The sequence below is a fragment of the Symphodus melops genome, assembly GCF_947650265.1.
Source record: "Symphodus melops genome assembly, chromosome: 16".
Taxonomy (NCBI): domain Eukaryota; kingdom Metazoa; phylum Chordata; class Actinopteri; order Labriformes; family Labridae; genus Symphodus; species Symphodus melops.
Window position 1 is genome coordinate 6,494,051 of NC_136706.1, and position 27,882 is coordinate 6,521,932.

The window sequence follows — 27,882 nt, forward strand, 5'->3', positions numbered from 1 at the left end:
TGAAAAAGCTTTCACAGACATATCGACTTTTCTTACTTACAACCTGAAGCAAGAAAAGGCCAATGATGATGCCAAAGGTCATCCACTAAACAGTAGGCACTCATAAATACAGCTGTAGACTGCAGTGCTGCAGTGAACACTGGAGCACAAATTGTCCTCTCTCAGACTGGACCTGTGTGGACACAATCAGCCCCCCTCCCCCCTGTGATTATAAAGGAGTATAGCAGTGAAGGTCAGGACAGTTTCAGAGCTGAGTGTCCTCTTTGGTGTCTACGCTGGACTCGTGCCTTTCTTTCAGACTGCTGTGGTGGACCGGAGGCACCTCGGGGACATGAGCCAGAGGGTCTGAACGTATCAGGTATCTGAGGAGAAAAGAGAAGGAGAAGATTAACGTGTGATTAAATCATGGGAACTCAGCATTCAGTCATTTTCCTGAACGGATCCCGACTCACTAACTTTTCACTGCAACATGTGCTGTCCTTTAACTGCAAACGTGTATAAATCTTATTTATTAGCAATCGCACACAGGAGACAGTCATGATGATTTACTGTAGGTTCATTGTTGGTTAAATTGCTGTGCTAAAATGCAACACTACAATCATTGAAGTAGTAGTACTTACACAATGTCATTTAGCTCTAGTCTGGTATCAGGAGAAGGGTTAATGAGGACGTAGGATAGAGTGTTCTGGTGGTCACTCTGCTCATCTGGAACAAAATCATCTTAATTAGCTCACACACATCTGCATAAACATCTCCCACATCTGCATGAACATGACATTTCTACTGACCACAGAAATGCAACTTGAGCACTTACCTTGCAGGTATCCCAGATTGACTCTATTCATGACATCACTGGCTGTCAGATTATTTAGGTCTTCTAAAAACAGAAACATTTCAAACTCCTTCGCAGTTAAAGATAGGCTGTAGACATTTGGCTTTCTTCATGAAAGAAAAGTCTATTCTTACCATATCCAGAAGTAGGGAGGCCCAGATGTCTCATACGGTTTCGGACCAGCTCAGAGAGCTCCTCCCTCTCAGAGCGTCGATACAGATTGAGACGCTGCTGAGCGATTCTCTGAGCGTGGTCCCTGCTCGAGTCCCGACTCACTCCCTGCCACCTCACACTTTTCTTACTCAGACGCCGCGCCCATTGCATGCTCTTCTTCCTCAGCAAGGGGTGATCCGATTGTTCATTGCTGCGAGACTCATCCCCCTTGTCCTTGGTGTCCTCGCAGTCATCTACGCTGACTGAAACCTGTGACTAGGTTGGAGAGAGAAGAAGTTACCTATTTGGTTCAGAAAGTATAGAAAAATAGAAGCAGCATGTTACAGGTGAGGTATTTTCTCCCTGAAGAAGGAGGTTGTAAAGTGATATTTCTGCTTTTCTTAATGTGAATAACCAAATGTTAGCGTCCCAGTTTGCTTAACTAAAACAAAGAACAATTTGCAACAACTACTTCTGCCTAACTAAAGAAACTACTGCTGTGCCGAAAGATACATGCAGCTACCATGACTGCCTACAGCAAATATTTATTACTCCATTCTGCATCAAACATGACCTTATTATTCTAATTTTCTGTGATAACGAATAAGAGATAAAATTACACTCGGTGCAAGATCTCACCTCTGAAGTTGAGAAAATGTGCGATTCTGTGCGATAGATTCCGATAGGAATTTCTGCACTCGAGGAGCAGAGTTTCTGGAAAAGTCTGCCATAAGTGCCAATCCACAGATCCTCCTCGGTTACTTTCATCTGCAACAACATATTCAAAGTCATCCCATTACTAGGATTAACTGGAGCACGCTGCTGTGACTGATCATATATTGATATTATTTCTTCCATCACTCACAGCACAGAGGAATCCTGATCCGGGAGTGGTGTCCAACCCCAGCAGCAGCCGTGCAATAAGGATCATGTAGTCCTTAACAAAAGACTGACCATGGAATCACAGGAAAAATATTTGCGATCACTTTGTTTCATTATACAAAAAATATATTTGACATAAAGAAACCGGGGTGACTGTTCTGTCGATGAACACAAGAGGGCACTTTTGCTTCGTCGAATGAATCCCACTTTGTTCCTTCAGGTGATTCTGTTTCTCTTTAGCTGTATGACAAATTCATTTTCCTTACCTGGTATTGAAAAGAGTCATCTGAGGTTTTAAGCTGTAGGTGTGTACCAACCTGATACAGCAGGGTGTCCAGCATGCTAATGCTGAAAACTCTGCCTGCTGCGAAAGGTAGGCGAAACATAAAGGCCAAGTTGGAGCCTTTATCTCGTTCCTTCTGTGGGGGAAGAGGCAGGTTAACAGCTTTTAAAGGTCTGTCACTTTTTTCCCCTGACAGGATAGAAAACAGATTGAAATGGCAAACTTTGTAACTAAATCTAAAAGTAATTTCCTCAATTCACTTGACTGTAAACCCTCTTGTTATGTCTTACCTTCTCCAGCTTTGAGAGGGCCAGTGAATAGCAGTCCTTTGCTCTGAACTGCATGAACCTCATGTTGGATGGATGAGTAAGCTCTGTGATGATACTGAGACTGGGAAACAACCTGGAGTGAGAAAAGCATTACATTAAACAGGGTGATTATGGAAGAGAAAGTACATCAAGAATAGTCAGGCATGAAATTCAACTTTTCACGTCTTCTTACAAAACTGCTTTAATGCCTCTAATGCACAACATAATTACAGCATGCATAAAGGGATGTTAAAACAAAAAACTGATTCATTTATGGTTATCATAATTCATACCTGAACATTGTCTGCACATTCACAATAGTTTTGGCATCAGCCATGTAGTCCTCCTCAGCACTCATTGTACTCTCTTTATCCACAACAACCAAATTATCAGCGTAGATAATGCCACACTGCAGCAGGCTGTCCAGACTGAAACACACAACACCAAATGAACCGAACAAAAGACACCAGCTCCCCTGGAACACCCCGAACATCCACTTCAATCTGAAGAGCAGTACAAACCTCTTCTGGTATATTTTAAAGTGAGAATAAATGTCACATTTATTAAGATTTTGATGAAGAGAATGCTGGTCTTACTTGTCGATGGCACCCGCCATGTAGTAGACCATAGGAAAACAGCAGATGGCCTCCAGAAAGTGATTATCTGGCCTACAGGAGACATAAAATATAAAGAGAAAATGTACATTTTGTTTTTTTTACACCAACAAAACACATTTGTATTATGGCAAGAGTAGGGATGAAATTATTTTCTTAAGTCATGGAGAGACTTAGAAAAAGAGTTCAAAGTTGTCAGATATAGCGTAGCGGTTATGATGCGTGCCCCATGTACAGAGGCTATAGGCCGTGTGTTTGAATCCTGCTTTGGCCCTTTGCTGCATGTCATCCCCTACTTTAAATAAACTTTTCGACAGCTCAGTAGATGAGTCAAAGTAATATCCACCTTGTGCCGTCAAACATTTCCCTTTTCCAACGTTTCTTTGTCGTTAATTTAACGAGTAACAAGTTCCTTTTTCGGTGGTTAAATTAACGTTGCAACATTCAAACTACGAGAAGGTCCTTACTTTATTTGAGCATAAAAACAGGTTTGAATTCACACAGCAAGTAAAGTACTCTCAGCTTTTCAAAGCTACGGTTGTGTTGATGTCAGTCTTCCTTTGGACAAGCAGCAGCTCTAGGTTTCTGCCTGTTGAGTGCCTTTACATAATATAACACAGAGACAGTAGAACTTATGTTTTTGAAAGACAGGCGGAGATGGCTTTAATCATAACTCAATGCTATATTAATCAAAAGTGATTTATTGATTGAAAACCATATATCTGATGTTCAGGTTATAAATTCTCTTTATCGACTGTTATGTCAGTTATCAATTAATTTTTCTACCTAAAAGTGTTTACAGTATCAGATACAGAAACTCTATATCTCTTTATTTATTTGAACGTATGCTCAAACATCATTGGTGATGTACAGTAAATGTAAATGTAATACTAAGCTTGATGTGTTTAAAGAATGAAGGACGAGTCCATCTGGTGCTGAGCACATTCAGAGAGATTCAGTTGCTTTATTACTGCTGTCCTCCACCCTCCCTGACAGAAAATTACTTTATGCATCTGCCCAGTCCTGCTGACTAGAGAGACCCAAGGCTGTCGTAAGTGCTTGAATTGCGTATCCAAGTGAGTGGGTGTTTGTATTTGTGCGTGTACAAGAGCGATAGGAAGGTAGAGAGAGCGAGAGAGAGAGAGAGAGAGAGAGAGAGAGAGAGAGAGAGAGAGAGAGGGCAGTAGAGGCGGGAGAGAGAGTTTATTGTTTTGAACAGTTTCTATGGGAGTCCTGTGAGCTCACATGTGGGGGCTGAAAAGGGACACATCAGGGTTGTCAATGAAAGCTTGCTCGGTTTTTTAGCGAAGAAATCATTTTCTTTATCTTTTTCCTCCCCTTGTAGCAATATATATCTTTCAGGTTCAAGGCAAACTAGGTTGCTATGGTAACCGTCTGGAGCTACCGAGTGAAGCTCTTTTTATTTTCTTTGTCGCTCAAAACACACCGTCACCGTGAGCAGTAACCTAACATCAGGACCGACAATGGATTTCCACCTCCGCAGCCTTGTCCTAAGTGCTCGGCTGACGTGAGCATTTAGCGTACTTTATGTTTCGCAGTGTGAAGTAGTGAAAGACTGAAGGGTGAAGGAATGAGAAAGGAACTACGTGTGTGTTTGTGTGTGTGCGTGTTACAGTGAACTCACGGGTTATCCAACAGCAAAACAATGGGGTTGAGTTCCTTCCGAGGTCTGTAATAAGCTCTGAGAGGCACAATGAAGTTATAGAGACCGTTCCCTGCAGTCTCAGCTGACACAATAATGAGCTTGTTCTTAAAACCATAAGCTTTAGCATCTTCAAAGCTGTTGTGCCGGCATCCCTGCAAAGTAATAAAAAAGCAGCAGACAGGTATTTAAGGTTTGTTTTTAAGGAAGTGAAGGACAGAGACAGGAGAGAAGGACTGATGGAAGCAGTAAGTATTTGAGTGACTAAGTTGGAGGAACGGCAACTGCCCACCTGGTCCAGGCGTAGGCAGCAAAACGGGGCTTTTTCAGCCAACAGATGGCACAGGGTGGGCGAGCTCCCAATGTACGGAGAGTTAAGGGGATAACCTTTCACATACCTGCCAAGAAAATTTAAAAAGCATGAGTGACACATCTCATGGAAGCATACTGTGGTCCAAAGATTTGTCAGGTTTATTTTTGTGATTTCTTTTTGTCAGTTGAAAACCAGTTGATAACAATTCGATAATAATTTTAAAAAATATGCAGACGCTGTGATAAATGTTTCCTCAGAAATTTGCCACTTATGCTGAATGAGCTGAAAGAAAAAAAGAATCTATTTCGACGTTATGCAAAACAAAACGACCACTTTCTACGTATTTGCCATGGTCAGCAATTCAAGCAAACATTCTGTCTTCTGAGGTAAAACTAGTCATATTTCCACTGAAATACACTTAAAAACTATAAAAGTTTAAGACCCCCTTCACTGTCCATACTTTTAAAAAGTTTCATTTCAACAGTAAATCTTATTGCATCAACTAATTATTTATTTTACTCTGAACTGAGGTTAGGTCAAACTTAAAGTAATAACAAAAAAGAAGGTAGAAAAGTTACTTCATAACTTTGTTGAATGAAACACAATGCCTAGCTCTACTTTAAAGATAGTCAGTAGCATTGTCCATTACATACTGTCACCACAATGTTTTACCACAACAGCTAGTAGTAGCAATACAGTAGCAGCTCCATAATTATCTTTTATTTTATTGCTTTAGATTCTATCTATGCCTCCACGTGTGTTGTGTACTTATTTATCTTTTAATCGAGAAACAGTGAGCCTACTCTGTGGATGAGTGTCCTTTCTCATCCGTGAACACCGAGTCATCTTCTGATTGGTCACTCAGGAGGTCACATGGAAGGATTAAGGAGGAGTCAGCTATCTCCTGCACTGGAGCGATACTCGGCCGTCGCCCTCCTGTCCCATTTACTGTGGGAGGGACTAGTTTACCAACTGAGGGGTCGGGCGGACTCGTATTCTGAAGATCAATGGCCACAGTGCCTGAAAATCAAGTTGAACTGAGTTTCAGATCACACATGAGGGAAAAAAAAAAAAAAGTCTACAAGTTTCACAATAAGATGAATTTTGTGATCTTGTTGTCCTCTCTTACCCATGCTAGCAAGGATGCTGTGTACAGGAAGCTGTGATGGTCCCGCAAAGAGCCCCCCCACTGTCTGGCCCTTCCTCTCCTCCTGGTTAAAGATGAAGGCGGAGTTCTCCTCCTTGGTGATGTTGATGTAATAGCAGGTGTCAGAGGCAGCCATGATGTGGCGAGGACCAGGATTCAGCAGAATGCACTTATTCTCTTCCCTCTTAATACCGATCAGACACACGCCGTACCTGCACCACAAACAAGTGCTGTTACAATTTAATGAAGGAGTTTTTATCCTACAACAGTAAATCTGTTTAAGCCCAGGATCAAATAGATAAGAAGATAAGGTTTAAAGACATGATAGGAATAATTAAGCAGTATATAGCCCTGTGTGGAGAGCCAAAAGTGCCATCATTTGACTCTCTATAATGCAGTGCTTCTCAAAGTATGAGGCGACATAACAGAGGATGCTGTCCCCACGCCTCTTAAAATCAAAACAATATCACATCTTCACTGCATGACCATGCGTCACAGATATAAATTACATTTTGGATTATGTTTAAATTATTTAGTGCATCAACAAACAGCTAGGCTCAACGATGTCGACTCAGCAGAGGCGGCTTGTTTAAAGCGACAGCTTTAGAAAATATACGTGGCTAGAAAGTAATTAAGACTCTCCAGTCAACCTGTTTATAAAAGTATTCAAATGAATGCAGACATCCTTGTGTGAACGATGAATGATATTAATAATGACAAAAATGGTCCATCATAAATATAAAAGAGTAGGAAAGACACAAATTGATGCACAAAAATAAATAAAAAAGCAGAGAGAGACTATTTCACTTATTAATGGCTTTCCTCCTCCAAAGGGGGACGTGACATAAAAAGATTTACTTAAAAACAAGTAAATCACCTTTTAAATCACCTTTTCCTGAAAGTAGTAAGTCCTTCCTTCTATTTTGCATTGACAGTGAGCTCAAAGGTTCAGTTACAAAGTACTGATTGAACAAAACAGAATGTCTGACATGACAAGCAGAATTTAGCCAGCATCTAAAAAGTATAAGATATTACTCCTTACTTCACACTTTTGGCTCTCTATACTAGGACAGTAAATCTCTTGCAGGCACATCTAAAGCTTTTGTATGCCCTCCAAGATAAAAAAAAAAAAAAAAAAAGAAAGGAAAGAACACCATAAAGGAAAAATGACACAAATTAGGGTTTTTGTGTTTGTTCTCTTTTTTCCAGACAAAAAGTTGAAAAAAAAAAACACCAGTGTGAAAATATGAAACAACTCCTGTAAAAGTTTTATTATATTTTTAACTTGTCAGCATCTGAAAGAGATGCTTTAGCTTACATGTCAACTCACTTCTTGTGAGCATGAAAGGAGGCGTATGTGAAGCTTTTGCCATTATACTCTCCAAAGAACTTGCTGTCACACACTCGGATGTGGTAGACCTCGTTGCCAGAGCAACATCCATACTGCCTCTGCCACTGCTCCGGAGACTGCTGTCCTTCTCTGCATTCATACAGGGAAAACACAAACATTTGACGCATTAGTTAACAAATGCTCGTTTCCATGCTGTCATGCTATTTGTGCTTATTATAAGAATTGATAAAGCATTCAATAGGCAACAAGAGATGTAACAACCCAGAGGCAGACGTTCATATACAGTAGGTGATCTCGGTAACATATAAAATATATATCATATTCACACTCTCCATACTGTAGCCAGTTAAAAAATATATACAGTGTATATACATTTTAATTATTATGGAGCTTCCTTTGAGGTAATTCTGTAGATTCTTCTTTTGCACCCAAAAATGCCCCCACTCACAATACAAACAAATCCCATCATAAACAAACCCCCTTAACAAAGTCGGAAAAACATAACAAACATTCATTCAAATGATTGTGGCCACAACGTTTGTATTCTTAAAGCTAAAATACAGACAGTTCCCTTTTGTAAAGAGCCGTCAGGAACACAGTCAGGGCATAATCCATTGATTTTCCCTTAATGTGGTTTCCCTGAGCTGTTGACTTGAGCTTTTAAAAGTGATCCGATCACATGCTGAGAGAACTCATTTCTCACCACTGAGCTATACACACTGTTTGACAGAGGGCACCTGCTAAACAAATCAAATCCATTTTGTTAGTTCTTTCTCTTCACTTCCTGCAGTTTCCCACAAAAACTAAAACTGTTGTCCTTGAGCTGGCGTGTTCACCTCCCTGTGACAGTTTCATAAAAAAGTTTGAATGCATAGAAGCGTTAATAAAATATGTGATGAAGTTTGAACTTTCAAAACACACCAAAGAGAAATCAATAAGCCTAAGGAGGCGCCATAGTTTTCAAAGAAGACTGACCGACCGCGGGAGGTGTGTACAAGAAGAGTGACCAGGGTGGAGGTGGCAGGACACACACAGTTGAGAGCCAACATGGCGTACTTGAACTCCTCCTCACACACAACGTGATCTGTAGAGGAGAGAATGAGCTGATCAAAACGCTGTTGAGCCTCTATATGATCAGTTCTTTATTCTGAAGGAAAACTAGTTCTGGGAGTCGATTAGCAGAGTTTAAGATCATTAAATTTAAATGTTATGTTATTATAGACTGGCTCGGTCTAGAACTCAAAGATACACTTAAAAACACCTCTATATTTAAAATCTAATATAAAGGAGCATCTTAGTTTAGCAGTGTGGTGTTAAGTGCCTTGGCTTCAATGTCTCTTTGAGACAGGTGCCTGCTTAAGGTGTCCCATCTTGTTTATCATCAAATTGCTAACTTTTTTCCCCCTGGCCTAAAAAACAGATTTAGCTAATATTTGACTGGAAAACCTAAACAAGAAGCGGAAAGATGCTGTGGGACCTTTTATAGCTACGGACATTTAAAGAGCTGAAGATGATAACATTTAGGATATATTTTCAGAATTGATTTCTCACATATAGGTAGTCATGATATCCAGCACTTATCTACATTAGATATTAGCTGCTTCACTAGACAGATATCAGAGGTGGAGCCAATGTTTTCATCTAAATCTCAGTGAGAAAATAGCCTTTTGAAAAACTGTTAGTCTCACCTGCAAATTTAACGTGGAACTTGTTCTCTGGTTTGAGGATCTGAACATAAAGTGGGCAATTGGGCGCGAAGTCCTTCACTGCCCAGGCTCTTAGGATGGTCTGATGGTCCTGAGGGGAAACAATGAAAAGTAAAGCATTTATTCACTATTTAATCTCATTTAATTACTTACTTATTGTCTGTATGAGTGACAGCATTAATGACTTCAGTTTTTTGTAAATAACAGAAGGACAACTTATAATCTCTGAAGAGTTATGTTCATTAACTGCTTCTTTCTTACCGCAGCCATGCGATCCACTTCATTACGACTGCTTAGAATGAAACAAGCTTCTGCGTCGTCCATTCTGCAGCAGTGAAACAAGTCAATAGATAGAATAGATAATATAATACAAACATCATTTGAAACAAAAGGACATTTTCAGAAGAAAAACAACTCAAACTGGTGTGCTGGTAGTGCAGTGGTAAGCGCTTGGGTCCCATGTATGTTTAGACCTCCAAGCGGGTGGTCTACAATAGGTTTGAATCCAACCTGTAACCCTTTACCACTTTCTCTCTCTCCTTGATTTCCGACTCTATCCAGTGTCTTATCTCCACAATAAAGGCATAAAAAGCCTGCCTGAAACACTTTTTTTTTTTACCATGTAAAAAAAAGCCAATCAATTGCACATAAAAAGGAGAATGTCATTTCATTGAATCTTTCCTTACACATTGCATGCATACAGACAATCACACATAGATAAACTTGGAAATGCTCTGCACTGTACGTATATGTGCTGTGAGTGTGGAAATGTTTTCGCATATGATTAACACAGCCCAGGAGGATGCAGGATGCAAAACAAGCGTGGGAGGACTTGATAAGGTACCAGATGCAGGATGCTAGCTCGACACACACCAACTCTAATTGCTCCATCACAAACTCACTGTGATGTATACAGTGAAGTGAACAAACTCGTTTCATGACAGTTATACTTTGATAATTCAGATTACGTTTACATTTGTTAAAACTGCTGGACAGGACTTGTCTGTGTTTTTGACATGCTTTTTTAAAATGTTGTAAGTCATTGTAAATAAAAAGGAGATGGATCATCTTAAGGCAGAATTTGTACTAAAATGCATTTTTCAATCTTTATATTTTGAGACCTAACACTTTTTAATATAATGTCAAATTAAAGCCAGACAGACTCTTATCCTATGTTTATAATGGATACTGTAAAGTTTCTGATGAGATTGATAGGGTTAACAGACTTGACAGAAAAAAACAAACGAAAAAAAATGTGTGTATGTGTGTACTTGTATTGTGTACCAATACAAGTAAAAGTTAGCTCATATACTGTAAATCCTGTTTAGCTTTCCTGCTTTGTCTTATCTCTGTGCTTTGAAACATGCATATTATGAAGGCTGCATTAATAAACTTGACAAACAGATTGACAGCAAGTTTGTCAGACCTATCATCACGGTTACATTTTTCCTCTTCGTCTCAGTGATAACACTGAGAATGAAACGGCTCGGAGGAAAGGGGTCCATTTACCAGTTGAGTTTCAAAAGAAGTGGTGGCTTGAATGATTAATAACAGAGGTATGTCACCATGAGGAAACACAATCACTCTGACAAGCCTCTTTATTGAGGGAGGAATGAGAGAATATCTGATGACATTAGGGAAAAGAAGGACAATAGAGATTCATATCCTACTGATTGTTTAAAGCAATTATTTATTCATGTAAAATATCAAATGTAAGAATCCATTATAGTCGATTTGATATGAGACAAAGCTCTGCAGCTTGTTGAGAAAGGGACATGTTACAAACTGAGATTGACGAATTCAAATTCATGAAGAACCTCTTAATATAACATCACACCCACCACCACATAAATCATCCAAATACTGGCGTAGCCAATCACGAGGATCTATGCTAATCATTTTCTAAGTAGTCCCACTGGTAATCAAAATATATCAAAATGAGCTGATTTTGTTTTACCTTTAAGTGCAGCAATTATAGCAATTACCGAAATCAGTGTATTTTAACAGCCGGATTTTGGGGATGAAAAGAGCTCATCAGCAACAAATCTGAAAGTTGGGGTATATTATAGTCTTTTTCAAGAAAGTTAAATCAGTCTCAGAGCTCCTCAAACAAATCCACTTTGATCTTGTGTTGTAGCATGCCTATAAACCCCTCTATTTCAGCTCTGCCAGTCTGTATCTGTGTCTGTAGCTTTAAATGTAATGTTCGATCACAGCCCAAGAAAAGCCCAAGTCACATCCCATTCCAGAGAGGGCTCAGACGGCAGAACAAAGTGGAGAGGGCAAAAGATTTTGCAACACAGCCCAAGTCAATCATTGGATTTCGGGGTGGCATATCAGAATCTGCACCTGACACCCAGCCCACTTAACATGAGCCTACCCATTGCATAACAGGACGAGTCAGACAAATACTTTTGGACTTTGAAGAATTTTAGCCAGATGTTTCCAAACATCCAACCTTGACGACGTAACGCTTTGTTTAGCCTACCATTATATTACTTCCTGAGAATTAAAGACTGATGGCTCACCTACTGTAGTGCAACAGAAGGCATAGATGTGCGCTCTCCTCTTAATTGACAGTATTGACGTCAGAGCACTCCCTTTATATTTTATGAACGATGTCTCCACATGCTGCGAACGACTCAATCAGGACATCTGTCCAGCTAGTTTATGATAAAGAAGCACATCGAGGAGACAAACCTTTCATTATCTTTCTAAAAAAAAACAAAAAAAACAACTTGAATTTCCCTCGGGATCAATAAAGTATCGATCTATCTATCTATCTAGATAGATAGATAGATAGATAGATAGATAGATAGATAGATAGATAGATAGATAGATAGATACTTTATTGATCCCGAGGGAAATTCAAGCAACTATCTATCTATCTATCGATCTATCTATCTATCTATCTATCTATCTATCTATCTATCTATCTATCTATCTATCTATCTATCTATCTATCTATCTATCTATCTATCTATCTATCTATCTATCTATCTATCTTATGCAAATACGTCTTTTAATGATGCTGATTATTTGAGTTCTCACAGTACAAAGGCCCTTTAGTCTGTGGAGCAGTTCTTAAAATTCACTCATAGATCAAACAAATGTAGGAAAACATCAGGTCTCATGATCAAACAGAGTTTTATTCTTCATCATCTCAGTCTGTCATGACCTGCTCGGTCACTCTCTACTGCCTGGTGATGGTATTTTTATTATAGCACCAACATTGGTCCAATCAGTGATCAGATATCAGAGGACAGTTATGAATATGTCATCATGTAAATCACTTACTTTGCTCTCAGCAGGTCCTGATCTTTGAGAACAGACCCTTGCAGATAGATGACCCTTTGAGACCACAGAGGGATCTGCAGCACTCTCCGCACCTGAAGATCCATTTCACTCGGGCACAGGATCACCACATAGTAATCCTTTAAGAATAAACACAGACAACTTTAGTAACTATGCACAAATAGCCCTAAAAAGAGTGGTTCATGGTACAAAAACTGGCAACAAATGTTCTTATGCGTCATCCTTTCCACATCCTTTCAAACACAAATGCTAGAATATTTTTGTGCTTTTGGGTAACAAATGCTTCCTTTGTGTTGCTTGATACCTGCAGTCTTGGATGGGCATAGAATTCATTGAGAAAATCCATGAGCAGGTCTATCTTTAGCGTGCTGACACACAGCACTACATGCTTCTCTGTCTGCGCTCTGTGGCGGCTGTAATTCCCTCCAGACTTCTGTCTCTCCATCCACAGGTAGATCAGCTCCTCAAACTGACAAACACAACAAGCTGAATGTGAATCAAACCCACGGAGGAACATTTACCAGCAACCCAAGATTACCGAAATAGCTTCCTACTTGCAGCGGAAGCACCACCAGAGCCACACAGATCATGATGACCACCAGCAGCTGGGATGGCCATATGCGGGGGGTGACGTCTCCGAAGCCTACGGTGGAGAAGGTGACGATGCAGAAGTAGAAGGAGTTGAAGAGGGAGAGGTTTTTACCTGCTCGCTCCAGGTGCTGGATTCCACATGTCCTGTTAAGAAAAGATAAGAGGGGACAGACATCGAAAGTGTACCGGTTGCACAGAAGAAGTTGTCCTTGTGCTCTGGCTTACCCACATCTCAAAGGTATATTAAGTTAAGGCCAAGACAAATCAATGTAAAACTGAAAATGCAAAAATCCCCCCATAACGAATGAAACACTTGTTATATTCACTCATATGCTTTTCTTCATGACTTTATGCTGCAACCCTTGAATTTCCCCTCCAGGGTTTAATAAAGGACTGTCTTATCTTATCTAAGGATAACAGAGAGAGACATCAATCATGGAATGCATTCATTTTAATATATGTGTCATTAATGTTGAAGGTAACCAAAATAGTGAACAAATCACTGATGGAGTGCCTCACCCAGTGAAGACCAGACAGAGCAGGGTGCAGATGAGAATGAGGACCTGGTTGAACATGGCCGAGTTTGTCCTCTGGATCGCTCTGTGGACGTCATTCTACCCAACAACAAAGAAAAAACAAAAAACGTTTTAACATTTAAACTGAGACTAAAACCACTCACATGATAACTTTATCTATGCGCTGCAAATGATATGGCATTATGGATTTTCCCTTGGATGGGTTCTGTCACAGCAGCACAGCTTGAACGGCATGAAATATAAAACAGCATGATAAACGTCAAGAGGATTTGCCCTGAATGGAAACCCTGCAGGGTGCACACACTCACAGCAGAAGCAAAGTAGGAAAAAAGAAGTGTTGTTGCAGCAGCGATGCAAATGACTGTGAGCATTAAGGTCTGTGTAAATCAGGGAAATGTGGTGGCTGTGACACAAACTAGTTGTCGGCTGACCAACCATAGTGGGACTCACAGCGCCTAGTCTGAACAAAGTCATTAAAATGTTGATTAAAAAAAGGTCATTAACAGAAACAATTAAGCTAATATGTTTGACTCACGATCATGTTCTCCAGAGCACACTTGGCTAACCAGCAGTTGAGAAACACAGGAATGAAAATGTTCCTTATTGAGGGCCAGAAGATCTATGAAAAAAGTTCAACATTGAAGTTAACCTTCCATGTCAACGTTTACATCAGAAACTGCACACACAAAATACTTTTAAAGAAATAACAAACTCACAGACAATTCCATCTTGTCTCTGGTCTTTATCTCTCTATAGACATGTATAAGGGACTATGTAAATAACGTATATAATTTCCTATCCTGTATTTTTGTGAGTTGTTGACGAAACCAAACGTTTAGTTTTTTCCTTCATTGTAATTGATTATGTCAAACATCAATAAAAAAAAATCTTCACAAAAAATAAATAATAAACCAGTACATAATATTCAACAACTCCTATGTTTTTGTTGGGTCCCAGTAGGAAATAGTTGGGATAGTGATTATTTCAGTTTTGTCATGTAGAAATGTTTTACCGTTATGATGAAGGGAACAGTGTTGATCATCTCCAGCAGAAAAGATACCTGGAACATCTGCTCCCAAATGTTTCCCTGAAATTAAAAACACTTTTTTAACAGTTCTACCTGTAAGCACACAAAAGACAGTGACTCAGTGCAGACATACACTTCTTAATTGTAGTCTGTCACTTCTATTGAGCACTTAATCCTTCACCTCCACCAGATCCTGTAATTACCGTCTCTCCTAATGTAGCCGTGACAAATGACTTTGGCTAATTATGCCACTTATGAACTGTCAATCTCACAGACTGCGAGTGGCCGATTGTACCTGACTGTTTCACACTAATCACACGGACGTGTTTGAAGTCTGCATATTTTTTTCTTGTGTCTTACCTTGTAGCTTAGATACATCAGTAGCATTGTCTCCAGGAAACTAATAATGGCCACAATCACCTGTGCAAACAAAACAAGAACTCATAAACTCAAAGTCATAAATTCAGAGTTTTATTATTCCTTTACTTGGCCAACCATTTCAGGTTCAGGACATCATTACTTGTTCACCTCAGACACACTTAAGTTTATAAAAGTTATAAAAGATCATTTTGTTTTTCTCTATTCATAATCAGCAGTGACTCACTTGAATGGCCCAGACAGGAAGCTTTCTATCCACCCAGAAGATCAACCCCCTGTTAGACAGAGCACATAACAGCAACTATTTTAGTAACAGCAAAAATACACGTATTTGCTCTCTTAACCCTCTACATCTGGGAAGAGATGCAATATGGACTGTTTTTAAACCCCCAACGACACATAATAAGACTTACATAAGGCCTGTTAGGTCCTACAGCTTTAAATGGGTTGACTTGAGTAAAAGGAAAGAGCTGTGACATGCTGTCCATTTAAACAAATAAAAACACTGAACCTGTGCAAGGTTATATTTATGACGTAAGAATTTCAACAAAGAGCTCAACTAGCACAAAGACAAATAAGACTGAATGATAGTGTTCATTTTGGCCCCCCTCTCAACTTAAATCCCATTTTCAGGTTCTTACCAGTTTATTTCTCTGTCCTGCACTGATCCGTTCCACTGGCTGTCAAAACTGCAAAAACAGTGACGATGATTAAGTGGAAACAAAATGTTTAATCAATAAGCTGTGAATGTATTTGTTCTGTGAAATGACACAAGAAAATCAGATTTGAACCCGAGCTGCATGCTTGGAGGACTACAGCGTCAGTACATGAGGCACACACACTAACCAATACTCTACTGACACCCCTCTGATGCACTTGATTGTTTCTATTAGATTTTGTATTTATTATATTGATTCTATGGACAACAATACTCAGAGAGTACCAAACAATACAATGACACTGAAAACAATTACTTTGTATAACCTTACAAATAAACTCTTCAGGACTTCTTATTAAAATAATAATATGAAAACAATATATACCAGTAGTATTGATAAACCTTAACCATGAGGATCTATATTTTTATTTCTATAATTGTAATTGAACTGTTAAAAATTGAATAAATATTATAAGCCGTATTAATAAATGCTGCATCCTTATTCATCTTAATGCTCGACAACCTGAATTTAAGTGGAAGGCCAAGTGTTGGCCGATTTAAAGATGTTTAGTTTATTGATGGAAGTGTTCTTTTTCAGAGCAAAAATAATGGTCACATAAGTATATGTGGTGATGTCACATGTAGTGCAAAATACACTTGACCATGCTCAGGTGGATGACACTCCCACAGCTAGGTGTTTGTTCTGCCCTCTGACCCTAACCCTTACCCTTTGTTCTGCCTTTTCACCGTGAACAATTTGGCATGGAGCAAAAAAAAAAAAAAAAGCCTGAACCACCAGAGCCCTTAAAGAGAGGCGTGGTTAGACACAGCTGACTTGCATTTAAAGCTAAAGACACAGATACAACCCATTCTGTGCAGGACTGCAAATACAGGATCAGAGTGGATTTAGAATAGGACACTTCACAGACATGTTTTGTGGACCTCTGGGAATGATTTAAACTTGTCATAAAAGAGTAAATGTTGGCAATGCATTGCCATTGTTTGTGTCCTGTCATGTTCTACCTTTAATCTTTTAATGTTTTTCTGGGGTATCAAGTGTTCTATGTGTGTTGACATCAAGCATCTTGATGTGACTTGACATTTCTCTCAAACTGTGAACAAACCATTTGCCATTGAGAGGGTTCTGCTGTCCTGCAATGTGGACGGGGTTGTCAGTCACCACCCTGATGATGTACAGCAGACAGGTGAGCAGCTTCAGGGAGAAGTTGAACACACGGATCCTAAGACCTAAAACCCAAAGAGCAACTCATTTTCGAAACAAATACAACAAACAGGATATTAGCTGCAAAGAAAATGTGAGATTTTTGACTCACAAGAAACATTACTGCCTTAAAACACTTTCATCTGTGTGGACTTTTAGGAAGGGTTAATGTTTCCATTAACCTACAGAAGCTGAGTAAGCAACAAATGTGGTTGTCCTGTGCTGTTGCTTAGTTTTCCAAAGATTCTTGGGATCTAATAATGCCTGAATAATGAGGGATACTGTCATTGTCTTTTCCTTTTAATCAACCATTTTAAATATAAAAAAGGGACAATTTTGTAATGAATCAAAAAATGATTTGAACTTACTTGATCTTTGGTTTTTGATGAAGAAAAGCTTCAGACGCTCCTTGAAGGTGTTTTCATTCACATAAAACTCAACCTGCACCCTAACAGGAAAAAAAAGCAATTAGAAATCAGAAAAATCAGATGGTGTTTTTTTTTTCTTTACTAAAATACCACAGTGTGATAACGGTTGTTAGTTTTGTTAATGATCTGCACAACAAAGGTTTAGTAATATAGACATATAGACAGGGTAACCAGAAACTGAATCCACTGTAACAACATGAAGGGAAATTTACATAATTAACATCAAGAGGGAAAGAATGATATAAAAATAATGTGGAAACTAAATTGATATTTAGTAATGGTGAACAAAAAAAGTTAATTGAAAAAGAAATGTCATCTTTCAAACAACTTGAAAAACATACCAAAAGTCTCACAGAGACTGAATACTATACACACCATATAATCAATGTTCTCTTTGAGATATCTTATTTGTTGATGTTGGTGTTTATCCCAATCTCTATCTTCTCCCTCTGTCTCGCTTTAGCCAAACAAAGTTTCAGCACGTGGATGTTCACCATGAGTCTGTTTCTGTTTGAGGTTTCTGCCACTTAGAGGACGTTTATCTATGCACTGCAACTTTACATGTTGCTTAGTGCGGTGCTCATAATACATGAATGTTGGGCCGCTATAAATAATCATATAAAGACTGAGGTCTGAACCTGCTCTTTGGTAAAATGTCTTGAGTTGTGTTATGACCCTGAGTCACATGTATGATTAATGATTTGTGAAATGTACAGCCCTGTCTCCTCCTCAGTCTGTGTGTCAGTGAGTGCTTCTGTCAGTGGGCGTGTCTGTGTGTCTTAGGTGATGCAGAGGCTGCTGCTGAATGTAGAGAGGGTTTAACGACGAGCCGGGTTTAAAAGCTGCTGCATCCTGCTCTCCCCTTCTCTTGCCACTACCAACCCAGCCAGCCACTCGACAACTTCTTTTGTGTACTTGAAGGAAACTGAGTCACTGTGATTCTGAAACGGTAAATAATTGCACAACACAGCGTGATAAGGAGAGTGAAGCCCTATTTTTGCTGAATACTTTTTCTCGTGTTTTTATTTGTAGGAGAATAGGTAGGAGTTGTGTCTTTTATTTCATTTCTTTTTGATAGGTAAGAGACCTTTTTGTTTATTGTTTTAGGGACCTTTGTTCTCTGCAAAATAAAGTGCTGTGTTCAAATTCGAAGTGACCGGGACTGCTGTTGTTCTTGGGCGTGGGAAGAGTGGGGGCACTTATTATTTTGTGTCTTGGTTCCCCTAGACTGGGGAAATAACAGTTATAAGTTGGTGCCATAAAATAAACATTTATTGATTGATTAAGGTTAATTGATTATATGTGATTGTTCATTGATTTAATACACAGTTAATAATAAGTGTAAATAATAATAACTGCATATAATACTGTATTTGTGTTTAATACTGTTTTCCATTATACTTTTTATTATTAAATTACAATTTTGCCAAAGAAAAGTAAACTTTAGTATGCAATTTTTTTTAGAATTTTTACGTTTTTAATGCTTGCTAACATTGACCAAATTTTTCCAAATTTAATTAGCAAACACATGTAAATGATAAATGAACCTGAGCTTGTATAGCGCTTTTCTCTAACTCAAAGCGCTTTTACACCTCAGGTTATGGTATGTTATGATACATTGTGCTCATTTTAAGACAAATTCAGGGAAAGTCAGACTGGAATAAGCAACAACTCCTCCAGCAGGTAGCTTACGTGGCAACACACAAAAAATCTGTAGACTAATAAAATATCATCCATAGAGTGCTGCCTTCAGAAGAGAGTACAAACAGAGAGGAATGAAAAATGAGCACAAAATGATTAGACGAATCTCAGGAAGGTTCAAAGTCGTGCTGTAGATTAATCCAAGGTTTGGGCTTGTGGCTGGAAGGTTCACAGTAGGAAGGAAAAAGCAGTGTGGGATGTGGCGACTCTGTGTTCAACAGCTATTTCAGCTCTGCTGGATCATAAAACAACACGACTGTGAGGAGAAACCCTTCAGAGGAATCCTGTGTGATGAGAGCCGAACAGCTGTTGCATGTGCCTGACAGCAAAGCAGAGATATGTCAAATATGAGGGTCCTACAGATTGTTCTGTCTGTCTCGGTGTCTAAACCCCTCCACACACCCACCCACCCACACACACACACACACACACACACACAGACACAGACACACAGACACAGACACACACACACACACACACACACACTTGTGATGCAGGTAATGAACCATAATCAGCTCCTGTTGAGCACACAATTACCAGCTGAGGTGGTCTGACATTAGTCATTCTGCCACTTTACATAGAGTTTCAGGCAATAAGACACTCAGCTCTAGGAGTAATCGGATCTTTTAAAAACTAATTGTGGCAGAGAAAGTTCTGAAAGTCAAAAAATTATGCAGCTCTGAACCAGCCTGGTTATATCAAATCTTTTTAACCCATGAGTGTTCGTTCACAACAGAAAGAAACCTGTTGATCTTAAAGCACTTCACACAAAGCCAGATTTTGAGTCATGGGTAAAATATTGTTGGAGCTGTATCTACAAAGCATCATTTAAAGTTTTTTCAACATGACAGTAAACCACAAATAATTTGAAGCATGTGGTCTGTTAAAATTTGCATTGTTAAGATAGTCATTTGCTGCAGCCATAATGTGAAACTCTTATCACAGCTAAAATAATGAATTGATTGAGTTGATAAGATAACGCACACAATACTATAAATCAATAAGATTGTTTGAAATTTAGAAGAGAAAAAAATCTGAGAATCCCACATTTGTTTTCTGTTTCTTTGTATCTCACTGTATACATTTTGTTGTGTTTTGTTGTGGGGGGGTTTTTCACTTTGGGATTGTAAAGGGGGAAAAAGCGACTGTATGATCTTGGGTAACTTTACATTTCTCCCCATTCTCTGACAATTCTACAGTGAATGAATTCATTAATGATTAAAAACAGGAATCCTAGCCCTCAGGACTTAGCCTTTATCTATAAAATTTAATTAAAATTATCTTTAGATTTTTAAATATATGTTGCAAAAAAATACGTAATTTCAATGCGTCAACTTGGACATCGTGATACATTGAACCAAACAATTAATGTTCGTCACAGCTCTACGTTGTATAACAGCAGAAAATAAATAATAAATAAATATTTGCCTTTAAGGACCGTGTTAATAAATAAACACGCAGGCATTCCTGAAGCCAACGAGTCAGCACATTTTTTGGGCGCGCGGATTAAATGTGTCAGGGCGAGCTCACGATGTCTGCTTCCCCCAGAGTTACCTGCAAATGTAAACTGTTACATAACTGCGATTAAGCTCAGGTGAGACACCGATAACTGTCACTTCTCACAGTAGGGTTTCCTCGTTATCACCGCATGCAGCTATCGCTGTGACATTATAGGACACACAGATGGCCCTACCTCTGCCCTGCGTCAACAACAAAAGGATCGGACCTCCACGTGCTCACGGACGGATTGACCCAGGTGGGAATGACGATCCTCGGATCCATTGACACCTGTGGCTGCGCCTTGCTCTCAGGCTTAATTCCTACAGGCTTCTTGACCAACGCGCGTCCCTGCAGCTCTTGAATGGCACAGCACTAGACTGTTTTTTTACTTCTTTTTTTTTTGAGTTAAAAAAAATTACACTTATTACGATGACATGCTTTAAAAAAAAAAAGCAACAACTTAGAAATGTTTGCCTTAGACATGACTTATTTTGAGAGATGAAGTGATTATTTGAATACATTTAGAAGTGTATTCAATCCCTTTCTCTCTTTCTCTCTCGTGCGCGGGCCTGTTGCCACAGCAACGTTGCTTCGTGTATAACCCCATAACACTACATCTACAGGCAAAGCTGTTAGCGTTCCCCCTGATACAGTGGAGGAGTGGTCAGATGGATCAGATGCAAATAAACACAGACTTTATTTGAGACATCCTCTGCATCACTGTAGAATTAACAGGCTCATAGAAATGCTTGAACGTTATAAAGGCACAATGATCTTAATCTAGGCTACATTGATGTCTATTTTTCAGGACATAAGCTGGACCTCGTGATAGAATACAGTTTCCCCCCTATTTTTGTCCTGAAAAATGAAAACAAACAACAATGTAGGAGGATCTGCACACTCTCTCTCTCTCTCATCCCCCTTCCCACCTTTTTGGTTGTCTCCTAATGTGAAAGTGTCTGAAGTAGTAATGTATACTGTAGATGACCTCCTCCATGAGTCAGAGAAAATACCGGAAGGGGGCACTCCACTTGACCCCCTTCAGCCCACGCTAGCACTGAAATGCCACTCAGTGTGGCTGTTCCAGAAACACAAGGAGGCTGGAGTGACGCAAAATCCCCTGCCTATATGACATGATATTTGATCAGAAATAGCTCATATTACAAAAGCATACATAGCAAACATTAACGACTATTTAGTCTACTAACTTTTGCAGCAAGGAAGAATATATTTTACTTTTCTGGATCAGAAACACTGTCCCTGCTAAAATGGCACAAGCCTAATGGAAATATTATGTGTTTTCTTCATTCCTTTGTTGATCAGTTCTATAAAGTGAGACGCTTATTAGTACATCCTGGCAATATATTGTCATGTTCAACATTACATAGATTTCCAAAGACCTCTTAGCTTTTTCTTTTCTAACCTTTATAGAACCTCAACTTTTGTTCATATACCTCGTTGATGCGTCCCCCCCTTGAAAATGAAATATTACATCTCAAGGGGTGTATGCTAAAAAAAAGAAATAGATAAAAAAGTAGTGGTTGAAAAAAAGGAAGAATAAAAGTATGGCCCATATTTCATTTGCTTGAGTTGTATAATTTTTTTCCTTCATTTTTGTGATTACTCTTGTGGATCTATGTCATGTGATGTCTGAGCTGGTTTGTTCCTTGTTCTGTTTGTCATTTTTAATATAATGTAAAACCTTTATCGCATTTATTGAAGAAAGGTAATAGTTTATAATTATAGCTTTTTATAATAATAATAATTAGTTAGTTCAGAAGTACTTATCTTGTGTTTTGATTAATTCTACATTTAAAGGTCAAATTATACATATTTGCAACAAGTTTAAATAAGTCTTAGAGGTCGCTACAACATGTCTGGCAAGTTTCTTGACAGAAATCCAATCTGATCCTGTATTTGGTCATGCCTATTACCCCCTTAATTTCAGCCCTTGTCAGAACAGGCTGTCTGTAGCAGGGGGTGGGGCTTTCTCGCTGGGTGCCCTTTGTGATGTCATAAAGGGGAAATCTTTTAACGGTCTGATTCAGTACACAATTTATGAAAACTTGAACAGGCTACTGATGGAGAAGATGGACTTTACTCAAAATTGGGGTGATTTTAAATAGACTAGGGACATATACATGTAAAAAACAAAATCATAGGTCTATATTGCATAATATGTGACCTATAAAGTTTTTTAAGTAAAAATCACACATAAAAAAATGAATACACATCTACAAAAGTGTATCAAAAATGAAAACAACCTTTAAAAAATAGTTTGGCTTGAATCATTGGGAAAATTGCAAACATAAGGTTAAAACAAGAACAGATTCTAGAAAGGGCCAAGGAGAATAAGCGACTTCAAGCTTGTGTATTTTCTTTTCTCATGCATGGCCACCTTTGAAAAAGAAACCTTTGCATGATGGATGTGACCAGTGACATTTAGGAGTGGACACAGGCGCTGAGAAAAGGCGTGAATCTAACCTCTTATAATCTAACCTACAACAGCCCTCTCCAACGACAACATTATCTAAGCAACACAGAGAAAGTGCTTTCTTTGCAAGGGAAAAAACAACCGAAAATGGTCATAGGTGTCTAAATAGGAGCTGCTGAACACGTAGTCAGCTTTATCAAGGAGGTTGTTGCAAGCTGGGGAAAGGTCACATTTGAGTGAAAGCATTGGCAGACTGTGTTGTTTTTCAGCGTCAAATAGATATGTCAAGTATTACAAACAGCAGCGCAGTCAAAAAGGTTTTCTGCTGCAGCTGTAATCACATCTAAAATTACATTTGATCATCACTCTCTTGAGGTCCATCTGGCAGAATCCTAGATTATAAAATTGAAGAAATATCAGTAGGAAATGCAGATATGAGGGGATAACTAACCACACTGGATCGTTGGATTCAACCTTTGCTTTAAAACAATTGCAAGTAAACATGTTTTCCTTTTTGAAGATATTTTTTGACTCTTTGTAATGGATTTCAAAAGCAAACATGACTTGAATTTTAAGCCTGCAGTGTTTCGACCTGCAGTATGAAAACAAACGAAGGAGTTCTTAGAGAACAGAAAAACTGCTGTTGGTCTTGTTTGAAGGAGAATAGTGCAAAGAGAAGAAACTGTTGATGGGGAAAGGTATAACAAAGGATCCGATTGTGAATCTCATTTTAATTTCCATCACTGAATTGGGCCAAAATGTGGTTGAGGGAAAACAAGTTTCAGTTGTTCATCAAACAGAACAACCTAGCCTTTTGTGTTACTCCTTCTTAGCGACGACAGTATTTTAATGACTTGTTTTTTCAGCACCATGGACAGTACCTACATTCTTCCATGTGTCCTGCTTCAAGTCATCTGTCAAAGTTAACAAAATCCTAAGAATTAAATCATGGCTAACACTTTTTTATAGCAGAATTCAAACTGTGTTGTTTGGCTTCTTTTGTGAATGCCTTCTAAGACTCCCTGCCAAATCTGAAGAGAACAAACAATGTAAACACTCCATGAAAAATAACAGCAAAGTAACTTTGAAAACAAAATCCTTTCCAGAAAGATCAGTCCAGTGAAATGCTATTAAAGTATTTGTCAGCAATATGTGCAGTTTGGCAGTCAGCATATGTAACAGGTGAAGAATAACAGATAATAAGTTATGCCATTCAACAAAATAATAATGTATGAAAAAGCACACACAATGCCAACAAGTGTCATTAAAAAAGAGAACAGCTATAGTTTAAATAAAACATATTGAATATATAGATCAAACAGACTTTAAAGATGTATCTTTACAGCTGTTATCTCACAACCTTTTCTTTTTCATGTGGCTTTAAATGCAATTCAGTAATTTTGAACTCACTGGTTCTTTATTTAGTTTGGCTCATTATTTGTATTATCTCATATTTCCTTACTTTTATAAATTGATTAAAATGTCTGCTCAATCACAATTATAAGAACCCAATGTGCTTACATATCCTGCTTCTGACCAAAAAAACAACCCAAAATCTAACATCACCATCTAACTTTAAGGAATGCTTAAGTGGTTGTAGTGAAACTTAAATGAATGCAAATTGTTATTCAACTGATGAATTTGATATTTCCAAAGAGGAGTTCTGGTTCTCCTGGAGTCCCTTATTAGGTTGAGAGAGCATGACAACTTGTTAGCAAGCAAACAAAGAAGCAAGCAATAAGTAACTTAAAACTGATGGATAAATGGTTACACAAGTTGGCTAAAATAAGACAAAGATAACAAAACAGCTAAATTAAATAGAAACAAAGACTATGTAATAATTTGTAATTGTTGAAAAGGTTGGCTAAAAGTATACTAAAATTTAGCTAATTTTACTGTTGGAAAACAGTAGTTAGCTAAGTAGCAAACTTATGGATAAATGGTTAAAGCAAGTGTGACTCTGACAGATCTATTATTTACAAGTTAGAAAGATATAATGGATAAAAGTCAAAACAGCTTATTTTAGTCAATTAACAGTAAAATAAGCACACAGTGCTTTGAGGTTTTTGTGGCATAAAGAACCATGACTAACAGTTTAATTAACTTTTTGAATACGATTACGTTTTGTAAAAGAATTAATTATATTCAGACTAACTGGTGTTAAAATCAATTTGACTTTTTATCCACCTTTGTCCCTCGACAAAATGATCTTTCTCTGACCATGTCCAACAGCACTGCTCTTGCTCTACCCGCCTCCTGAGAGTTAACATTTATTTCTTGGTGATAATGCCCTGCTGTCTACCTGTCATCATTCTGGAAGTTCTGGTCCCCGAGCAGCAGGTCTCTGAAGCGAAAGCGGGGCGGCAGAGGAAGAACTTCACTCTCCTGCTGCTCCATCTTGAGGGTCGAGATGTCTAAGATAACCCCACTGCTGCTGTTGTTGGTTGGGAGTGAAGCTTGAGAAGAGCTGAAGGAGGGAGAGGAGAAAAGTAAAGGAACAAAAAGGAAACTAAGAGAGGTGAAGAGGTGACGTGCAAAAAGTGAGGGGGGTTTAAAGAGCAGGCATTGTTTTGAGAAACAAGGAGAGGAAGGGAAACAAGGAATGGATGGGTGGTAGAGTGCAGAAGATGGACTATTACTGGAATGCAGAAAAGTCAAAGTTAGAAAATACAAAAAAGAAAAAAAAACAAGGTCACACACTATCAAAGTATTTTAACATTTTCCAGAAAATTCTTAATACTGAGCTTTGTTGTCTGCCATGTAATCAGTCTTCTTTGCTTGTTCTGTAATATGAGCTGATCAAACAGCATCCTGGAGTTACACAGACAATAGAGAGCATGACAAGCTAGCATGTGTTTATGTACAGCACAATGTAAAACAGCTGTATCACCACTATGCAGTTCAGGGCATATAACTGCAGTACGTTTACATTTGTGTTCCTTCAAAGTAGTAGTAATAAATCCTTCTCTTAAAGAAGCTAAAAACGTTCACCTTTGATATTTTTGCTTCTGATTTTAAGTACCGGTAGTTTAATATTCCTGCACTGAAACATTAAGTTAAGTAATTAATCTAAAAACATATTCATCATCAATAATTCTGAATTCATGAATCTCAGATTAATCTTCATCTGGACATCAAATAAAAATAAAAATAAAAAACAGGAAAGAAAGATCTGGTTGGCTTGAAGTCACAACATTAGGGCTGCAGATGTTGTGCCATCTCGTCCAGTCCTTCCCCCTCCTCTTTTACACACAGCTTGAGTGACATGCAAGGAGAAGTGAAGGACAGCTTGGTGAAACCATTAACCAGTAAAGTGTGTAAAGATACAGTAGTGTCATTTCAAATGGAGACCCCAGAGCGAGAGACATTGGCTGATATATTTGATTCAGACAACACCTTAATATTGTTTTTTTAACATTAACTCCCTGGATAAATCATGCGCCATAAAATATTACTCACTGCAATGAGACGTAACAGCTGTATTTAATGATTCTGAAGTTGATGAGCTTTGGTGTGAAATCTTAGTTAAAGATGGATACGTTCCTTCAGTGTCTTTAAAAATGATTACTTATATATTAATAAAGGGAAAATGAAGCAGTCTTGATGAGCCTTCAGTCTCTGTGTTCTTCAGTCTCAATACGCTGTCACTTTCTTTGCTATGGTCCTCCTTTACACTTGTCAAACTTACTGTATAATAGATGAAGGGAATATTGCTCATGCAGTTTCACAAAATCAATCCATTGAAGCAAACAGCTAAAAGGCAAAGTGCAGCATGAATATCTCCTAAAAAAGTTGTAAGAGGTAGGGTGCATCCCAATACACAGACAGGAAAACTAAACAGGTTTGTGATAGATGGTGTCATCTTCTAAACTTTGAATCTAGGCCTACATAAATTCAGATTTGGAGATGTCAAGATGTTTCTATTGAAAAGTCGCACAGTGTTCCAAAAAGGGCACAAAATCCAAAGTATATAACTCAACTACAACAATATTAGGGTGTTTGTGCAGTTTAAGCAATACAAAACATTCATGTAAAATCATACACAGATGTTAGACTGTAAGCTAAGACACAGGGTGAGCAGCTGAACACCTACAGTGCAGGGGGAGATCAACAAGCAGGATGATGGATGATGTCCCCGAGAAAACGCTTCTTGAAATCATCATTACGCACAACACCAAGAGCAACTTGATTTGACAATGTGCAAAAACTGCTCCCATTTCAAAATTGTATTAAATAAAGCATCATCTACAAGTCATTTTTGATAACAACTTTAAGAAATAGCTATGTGGAATAATGGTTAAATGCCAGAGGACGAACTTATTCCGTCTATATCTCAACAAATGATGCGTAAAGTTTTGTTTTTTACTTGTTTCCCGTCTTCTCTCTCTTACCGTGCCTTGTGGTTCACGTTAGCGGTCCCATCATCGTTCACGAATGTCTGGTTCACGTAACATTCACTGCACATTTTGGCCGGAGATCCGGCACTACCGTCGGACTGGAGAGCTGCAGTAGTTGGCGTTGAGTCCCCCGTGACAAAGTCTTCTTCCTGGGTTAATTGCATTGAAGGGAAATCTGCCAAAAGGGAGTGGACACAGACGGGAGAGAAAGACGCGCTCAGTGTGGAGAAAGCCCCCCTCACCTATTCAGGTGCATCCTGGAGGTGGAAGAGTTTTTTTCTCTCTCTCTCTCTCTCTCTCTCTCTCTCTTTCTCTCTCTCTCTCTCTCTCGCGCCCACGCAGATTAGAAGCTGCGAGCAAAGTGACCGCTATGATCAACTCTTTCAACAGAGCCACTGAAAGATGCTGATTGTGACATTTGCGTTTCAGTTAGTCTGCCAAAG

At 38.6% G+C, this 27,882-nt stretch overlaps 1 protein-coding gene across 2 annotated transcripts; it reads right to left on the reverse strand.

Moving 5' to 3' along the window:
- On the reverse strand, nucleotides 1-27,712 carry kcnt1a (potassium sodium-activated channel subfamily T member 1a). Of its 2 annotated transcripts, none has more exons than XM_079365295.1 (31): nucleotides 27,434-27,712; nucleotides 25,345-25,509; nucleotides 17,348-17,427; nucleotides 16,882-17,005; nucleotides 15,741-15,788; nucleotides 15,326-15,374; nucleotides 15,082-15,141; nucleotides 14,707-14,781; nucleotides 14,230-14,313; nucleotides 13,678-13,772; nucleotides 13,122-13,302; nucleotides 12,872-13,036; nucleotides 12,550-12,686; nucleotides 9,514-9,577; nucleotides 9,235-9,343; nucleotides 8,522-8,630; nucleotides 7,526-7,675; nucleotides 6,178-6,407; nucleotides 5,852-6,068; nucleotides 5,028-5,133; nucleotides 4,718-4,890; nucleotides 3,055-3,126; nucleotides 2,752-2,886; nucleotides 2,441-2,552; nucleotides 2,185-2,286; nucleotides 1,851-1,934; nucleotides 1,625-1,753; nucleotides 967-1,255; nucleotides 815-877; nucleotides 621-705; nucleotides 1-362 (listed from the first exon to the last, which is right to left on the reverse strand). In XM_079365295.1, exons 1-31 carry the CDS (start codon nucleotides 27,601-27,603, stop codon nucleotides 245-247), a joined length of 3,780 nt encoding a protein of 1,259 aa, XP_079221421.1. In that variant the 5' UTR covers nucleotides 27,604-27,712; the 3' UTR covers nucleotides 1-244. The 2 variants fall into 2 exon arrangements, with proteins under 2 accessions (XP_079221421.1, XP_079221420.1); XM_079365294.1 differs by having other exon boundaries at nucleotides 967-1,261.
- Nucleotides 27,713-27,882: the final 170 nt, after the last annotated feature.